The sequence below is a fragment of the Vitis riparia genome, chromosome 4 (assembly GCF_004353265.1).
Source record: "Vitis riparia cultivar Riparia Gloire de Montpellier isolate 1030 chromosome 4, EGFV_Vit.rip_1.0, whole genome shotgun sequence".
In the NCBI taxonomy this organism is placed as follows: Eukaryota; Viridiplantae; Streptophyta; class Magnoliopsida; order Vitales; family Vitaceae; genus Vitis; species Vitis riparia.
Window position 1 is genome coordinate 19,570,367 of NC_048434.1, and position 8,317 is coordinate 19,578,683.

Genomic DNA, 8,317 nt, shown 5'->3' on the forward strand with positions numbered 1-8,317 from the left:
TGCCCCTTGAAATAATTCCTCTATTTATACTCCTCCTAGAGCGCATTCTTAGCTCTGCACACCGATTGGAAGACTTGAGTTCATTTTATAGTGATTCTAAGATTCGTTTTCGACATTTTTAATATTTTAAAATTTTTATCTTTCAAATATAACAAAATTAAAAACACTTCATAAAATTATTGTCAAATATATTTTAATATTATGAGAAGGTAAAAATATTTTTATTTTTATTTATTGGTGATTATTTTTCATGGCCATCGTCAAAATTTTAATTTTAAATAATAAAAAATATTGTTAAGGGACTTATTGCAATGCTATCGGAGACATGTTGCAATTATAATGAGGACTAGTTTTTGACCAGTGGCAAATCAGTCGATATTTTAAATCTACACAATGTATGAGACCTTCAATGATACCTAGAATTTGCTAAATATTCCTTTGTACTATTATGAATGATATAGTGCAATTTGAAATATATATACATACAAATATAAAGGTCAAGGGCTTCAAATCATTGCTCTCATTGAAGTCTATGGGTGGTTTAGTGTTGTGTGGGTTGTCATAAGCATTCAACAACCAAAAATGAGTGTCATAAAGAAATATTTCTATGTAACAATATTAATTCTGGATGTCATCAAGAAATTGATTCGACCTCCAATTATTTCACAACATTCTTCCAAATAATTAATTTAATATTTAATTAAAACAATAAATTTGCTGGTTTGATTCCACATTTTGTACGAAGGAATGGCCAACCCAAGAGGGCCACCAACCCAACTCTGGTGTGGGGACCACTTAGGCAGAGAGGCTGTCCAATTCACTGGGCTTTTGAGTAGTGGGCCCGCCCAAAATCACAGGTCAAGCACTAGCATAATTTGCAACAAGTAGTGGAAAGCTCCCCAGCAAGCCACTTGCAAAATGTGATGGCCTAGAGATGCGAGCTTTTTTGCTTAGCTGGGCTAGCAGTAGCAGCCAGCGGAAGTATTCTATTCCCTGTTTGGAAGCAAAGTCCTTGAGTTGGCTTGTCACTGAGCCAATTGCCAGTTATCAAATCCTATACCAAACCACTGAGATCATAACATAATTATAAAAACATCCAAAGCACCAATATTACCGTAAAACAAATAATTTTAAGTACCTCTTCGTGACCCGAAAGCTTATACAATATTAAACGTTGATATCCGGGAGAGTCTAGAAGCTTCCAGGCTTCCAGCCACCACCCACTGTCTCTCAAAGAAACAGATGAATGAAAAAATAAGATGAAACTTTCGTTAATTTCTTTTGTAAATTAAGCAGTCAAAAGCTTTTGGGAATCTTGAGATCAGCTTCTAGGTAGATTCCTTATAAGCAAAAGCTTCAAAATAAGCATATGCTTTTCATGTTCACTAAATACTTTAAAGTTAACAGATTAAGTAGCCAAGTTTGAATGCTTTTGGCCGCCCTCTCTTCCTAAAGCAAAAGCTTAATTTGAATGAAATAATGTGATGAATAGGTATACGTGACGATCCACTTTCAATCGTATAAATATTGTCCATTTTGGACTCAAAAGGACCTTATAATTTTATAACGTATATACATAGTTAAAAGGAGTTTATATTTAGATAGCATAAAAAATTCTTCTCTATCTGATTTGAGATATCACAATTTTATAGGCATGTTTTAAAGTCGTAAGGGTCTCTTTTACCGCAAAGCGAATAATATCTAGCTATATAATTAGGTATGGGTCATTGCAAATGGTATTAGAGTCGATTTTCAATCTCGGTATGAAGGTTTGTTTGGCTCCATGACAAATATCTGTTTGTTTGGTCCTACAATCTTATGGGACACTGTAAGGACGTTGTGTCTATATGAAGTGTGTTTAAGATATTCTACATTGGATATGAAAGAAAGTTTTTAATGTTATATAAGTATGAACTTCTCTTAATCATGTAAACACATTTTAAAATCGTAAGAGTTCCTTAATCTTAAAGCGTTATACGGTTAGGTATTATCAGAGCCGATCCTAATGTAGGGATTTGTTTAACTCAATAGGAAGTGTTTGTTTGTCTGTATAACGAAAAAGTTTTTGACACTACGTAAGTAAGAACCCCTCTTAACCCGTAGATGCCTTGATACTATGTGACTATGAGTCTCTCTTAATCTCATAGATGTGTTTTAAAACTGTGACGACCTCTTTGCGTTCAGAACGAAAAACATATACACGGTTAGGTGATTGTTAATCGTATACATGCACCACCTAATATAATTAAGATTACAGCAGATCGACATGCAAGCATAGATATGGTTTAAGTCTGCTGGCAGTGCGAAATTCTGGGTCGGTGGTTTCTTTCTAGTCCCAACTGCCCAGGTCCATATCTTAGCAGCAAAGCAAGGTACTGGACCATATAAAGTAATACAAAACCTAGCTAGAAATATTGAAGTACAAGATTCAACCGCCAATGGATGGTTGGTTCCTCCACAGAATTGCTCATCTTACTCTACTACGTTTAGTCCCTTTTATAGACTACTGCTGCATGCATGGCTTTTGAAAGTGATGGAGGAATCTTTGCTTTTGGGACATGGATCTCTCTCACATATAGCTCGTGGGTGGCTTAAAGCCCTGTGGTGACGATCATGACCCGTAAAGTGTCCCATACACATCTTACCCTGGTGGAAAGTGCTGCAGTGGAGAAGACTAAGGGAGGAAAATGATGGATATTTACTTGATAAACTATATTAAGAAATTGGAGCACATTATATTGAATGCAGTTGAATTTGCTCTTTTGGAATCAAATGGTTTTGAATCCGCCATATTTTTTAAAATGTAAATACTTTCTTGGGGGGTAAATAATGTGAGGCGAGCCCACGATGTGCAGTCATCGATCTCTCTATCAAGAGGCCGCCAGCATGGTCCCTTTTCCTTTGTCAGTGTGCGTAGGTGGGTTAAAATATATTGGGATGCTAGAGGAGTAACCCTAAAAGAAAAGGCCACAGGAAAGGAAAAGAGACGAATATTTATCTTCTTGCTGCTTTAGTGAGGTCAGATTGCAACTTTTAGCAAACAAAAGAAACACTACCCTATTTTTAACTCAGAATGCTTGTGTACTATATATATATATGTCCACAGAGAAAGAACACCCACTTGAGATCTTGCTCAAACCAGCCTAAAAATAATAAGTAAATCCTTGGCAAAGTTGAATGAACATTGACCCTAGAAAGAGACCCACTATCACCCCACCCCTCTTGCTGTCCTTTTTGACCGTCCGGCTCAAAGCAATCCAAGATGACAATTAAGAAAATACAGTAGAAGCCTACCATAGAATACTGTGACCCGTCTCCTCAATTATTCCACCCCCAGCTGTGAAGGCAGTCGAGATAAACCCTAAAAACTGTGGAAAAACATTAGAGTACAACAAATAATGCAGTGCCTGTGGAAAACCCTAGAAACAACAAAACTTCAATCCTCAAAGAATACGAGTGGGGCTAAGTAAAATCTTCAAAATTTAGAGCGATGTCTTGTCTAGTGTTTTCTTTTTTTGACGGTTCACATAACATTCACCTTACTCCCAATCTGCTACTTCGCAAAGGACCAAGAAGCTTGTAACTAAGGAATTGTCTAAAGTATTTGTGTCAATATAACCCAGTTCTGCTCGTAATTCCCAATCAACCTCTATTCACTTTTTTAAATTAATGGTCATGATCAACATGGATAATTGATTTCCCACTAGAGTAAAAATCTGTGGCAAAAAGTTCATATGAAGTATTAGATACTGTACACAAGCTCAAATATATTCTTTTTCTTGGTGTTAGTTATGTTCAGTACTGTTCTTTCCCTTTCCTTCACGATGTTACCATTGTTTTTTCTTATATATGCATGAGAGTTGTACAGGATTCCCTACTATTTTCAAAGCCAAACAGATACCAACCACTATGTTAGGCAATTTGATTCAGTTCTCGTAAAAGAGATGCAGCCCAACAGCAGCATGCGCAACAGTAGTTTCATTTTTCTAAGGTGGGGTTCCCTCATAACTTCTTTTTCCTAATGTGTGACTATTCAATTTTGTCATGGTTTCTAAAGCTTTTGCGGTTCAATTCAGATCTGAGATTCCTTGCTCCAGCTCATTTGCCACTGTGATCCTGAAAGAGATGCCCCAATCAACACCAACACATCACATATACATGAATCAAAATAAAGTTTCCAATTTTTTAAAACTTTCTAGCATCTTTTGCAAAATATATATATTTAGTTCGTTGGCATTGAAAATAGAACTATTTTGAATAACTCTTTGACACACAAAATATTGAATTTGTCCTTCATATTGATCTTTATGCCATTTTCTAAAAGCATTGATTGAATATTGGAAAAGGGTGAAAGATATTGCCCTAAATCATAGATTTATACACCAGTTTCTTTTACTTGGACATGTACTTTTGTTTCCTATCCTGTGAATATGATTCCTCTGGCAATGAAAATGGATTTGGATGTTTTATGCACTCGAGGGCTTTCTTTGGTTTTACATTTTTGCTTAAATAAGGAAAAAAAAAAAAAGGAAAAGTAAAAGGAGCACACTTAAATAGAGATAACCCCATCTAAGCACACAGCATCCTGACAACGAATATGCTATGGGTTAGTGGAGATTATTGGAATCTCCATAATCACTAATCCTATTTTTAGAAAAGAAAAAAAAAAAGTGAAAAAGGAAAAACCATAAAGGAGGGCTTGGTATAATGGTTGATGCATCAAGCCCTTATTCAACTTTTAGTTTTATGTAATCATGCACTGAAATTTAGGTTGCAAATTTGTCAAATAAATATCTTACAGATTGAGGGCACATCCTCTCATATGAAGGTGTGGGGAGTATGGTAAAAATAATCAATTTTCCAATCAACCGATCTAGAAATCATGAGATATGATTCTATCATACCAATTAAAAACAAGAAAACCGAAGAAAAGGATTGGGCTCTGGGATATAATTCTGAAGGTTGAAGTAGGTAAGGATACAGCTTCAATATTACACTGGGAATGGAGGGGCGCAAGAGAGGGCCACAGAGCCAATTCCAATTGGGACCCCAGCTCCAAAGTCTGACATGATTGCATGTGATGTTGTACCGCACACAGATTATACAAAGATCCAGTACTGCTCTTCCTCTCACCTTTTCCTTGAAATTTGTGGTGTCTTCCTCAATCATGGCGTCCTCTTCCACACACTGCTATTCCACCCTTGCCTCCCCAGAACCCCCTTCATTATTATTTTTAACTTCCAAGTACAATATTTGAACAGTGCCAGTAACACGCCCCTTTTAGTTTCGTTGCAACTTGCAGGTGGCAGTGCCGTAGCAGTGACTGGAGGAGCAAGAGAGGCCACAAGCAGCAGTCTGCTCACTGCTTACACACACCGCTCATATGTAAACCCCAGCGGCCATACGTGGAATCCGAGGACAACAAGAACTCCTCCACATTAATCATATAGTACTTATAAAATAAGCAGTTTAGTAGTGGCAAATTAAACATGGGTTCTTCCTCCCAACAAACGAATCCTGTGATCTGCCACTTTGAGCCACTTGATTTGTAATCTTGCTTTTTCTTTTCTTTTTTCTTTTTTTTGGGGCCTTTTTGTCAAGTCTCAATGATATAAAATTTTCACACAAGGTGGGTCATGGGTGCCCATACATTTCCCTGTAGAAAAGCATATGATAAGTGGTGTCTTTTTATATATGTATATGCATGGTGCATGTGCCCATTGATACAAGCAATGGAAATAATAAGTTAGGTGCATGGTATTCCACCAACTGCGTTTCCAGTAAATAAAGATATATTATAGCTTTTGAAATTGCTATTCTCTTGCAATTATCAAACCGTAAGCTGTAATAATCATGCTATAGTGTCAAAACGACGACGTTCTATGCATATGCCTAGGGTATATTTTTAGTCCACGTAACTCTCAGCTCTCCAGAACCCTTCTAGATGGAAGAAAAAGACCGTCAAGACAAAATTCCAAAAGCTTACACTTTTTTTAAAATAATAAAAATAACAATTTTTAATTTATTTTCTTCCTTTCCAATGGGCTGGCCTGGTCTATAAATTCCAGTATTAAGAGCCACATAAACCTCTTCCACTTTCTTCTCGTCTTCCTTGTAGAATTTGAGGGTCTCCCTGCTCTTTTTCTGGCTCTCTCCAGATACTTTGCCAGATCGAGGTTCTGAAGCTCTTGTGTTTGAGATTCTCTCTCTCTTGTATTCTTAATTCATGATTAACATTTGGTTACTGATGTTTGAGATTCATGTCTCCAGTACTCAGTGAAGTTCTCCGTTCTGGGTTTATGATAAACTCTACCCTCAGACGCAGGACCCACTTAGTTCAGTCCTTCTCTGTTGTCTTCCTCTACTGGTTCTATGTTTTTTCATGAATCACTGATCGTCTTTCTTGGCCTTTTTATTTTCAATTTTCTTCCTAATCCGTGAACAGTTATACTAACACCATCTGGGTCCTGTGGACCTGTGCCTGTTCTTGTTCAAGCATAGTCCACCCACAAAAAATCTAGGTCTTTTTTAGCTTATTGATTTTCTTTTCTTCTGAGCCTGCATATTATGGGTTCTTCTAGTGGAGCTTCTTCAGAGGCCAGCCAACTTCAACACTCAGGTTCCGAAGAGGATCTCCGGCAAATTATGGATCAAAGGAAGCGGAAAAGAATGCTTTCGAATCGCGAATCAGCGAGGCGATCGCGGATGCGTAAACAAAAGCATCTGGATGATATGATGGCCCAAATGGTTCATCTCAGGAAGGAGAACAACCGCATCCTCACAACCATGAACGTCACCACACAGTTCCATATGAACGTTGAGGCTGAGAATGCTATTCTGAGAGCTCAGATGGCTGAGCTTACCCTCCGATTACAGACTCTCAATGAAATCATGGACTACCTCAACTCAAGCAACGTCCCCTTTGGAACTGAATATCAGGGTACCCAGATAGCTGATGAATGCTTTATGAATATTCCATGGGTTCCCCCCTTCATCAATCAACCCATCATGGCTTCTGCAGACGGCATGTTCATGTACTGAAATTCATAGATCAATCTTGAGTAACTTTATTGTAATTTTGCTAGTGGGTGTTCCTTCAGATTCTCAATAAGTAGTCAGGAAAAAAAAAAGAAGGCGGTCTTCATTTGTAAAATAGGCGGTCATAAATATGAGTCCAGCTAAGAGCTAAATGTATGCAAGTTGTCATTCTGCAATTTTTATTACCAATAAAAAGAACACTTTAGAAGGGTGTTTTTGATGTATGCATGAATGTGGTTATAGCAATGTTTATTATATAGAGTTACAATCACCAAATGAACTGTTATTATTGTTGAGCATATATAAAAAGGTAAGAATATATATATAATAGCATCATTATTGGCCATGCATGGCTTCCCATGTTGGACCTCCCTCAAAATTAATATTATTTCTGGATGGTGGTGGTCTTTTGTTTGATGAGGTGAGCTCTTTGGACATAAAGAGTATTATATACCAAAGTAACGAAATCAAACATGGATGGGCTGTTGACAATAAGAGGATAAAACAAAATCCAACTCCTAAATAATTATGCCTAAAGAACTTCAAGAATATGTGGGTCTATAGTCATTGATTGTGTCATGGTTTTTGTTTGGTAATACAATCATGTTGCAAACCATGCCTCAGAAACCCTACCCAATTCTTATGAATCATTCAGTGTGTTTCAGTGGATGTCAATTCTTGACCCATCAATCATACCGAGCCTAAGGGTCGACCTCTTTGATGATTGCTTGATTTTTAGTACTAGAATGATTTGGGTGTTGTTCTTGAGGTAGGTGCTTGTGCATTTCCTGAGCCCCATCTCACCTAGATTGAAATGATCTCTAAAATAATCAGAGATTCCTCATTAAATTCAGAGAGTCACTCGTCTCTTCAGGCCCCATATTTCTTCAATAAATTACAAGTATTGCAAAGAGACAACCACTATGGCATTTTGGTCACCACATGATGATTAGATTATACCTTTTTTAATGCCTGGTACATTTAACTTTACTGCATAAAATATACCCACCAGAGAATTAACCATAGTAATTTGACTTGAGGTTGGAAAGGAGGGCTCCCGGAAAAATTGATATTCAAATCATGATTGAGTCAACAAGGTTTTGTGATTTGTACTGCAAGTAGAATTTGACACGCCTTAAAGAGCCCGGATTTTGAACATAATATAAAATAAAGCACCTAGATTATGAATATAATCTAGATTAAGAACCTCATATTCTAACTGTATGTGCTTTGGTCTAAAGGAAATGGAATGAAGAAGTGGGACTGATTGGGTGAAGTG

The 8,317-nt window shown here is 37.0% G+C and overlaps 1 protein-coding gene across 1 annotated transcript; it reads left to right on the plus strand.

The window, feature by feature from the left end:
- The first annotated feature begins 6,101 nt into the window (after positions 1-6,101).
- Positions 6,102-7,262, plus strand: LOC117912275 (bZIP transcription factor 44-like). Its single transcript, XM_034826804.1, has one exon. It carries the CDS (start codon positions 6,568-6,570, stop codon positions 7,039-7,041), a length of 474 nt encoding a protein of 157 aa, XP_034682695.1. The 5' UTR covers positions 6,102-6,567; the 3' UTR covers positions 7,042-7,262.
- Positions 7,263-8,317: the final 1,055 nt, after the last annotated feature.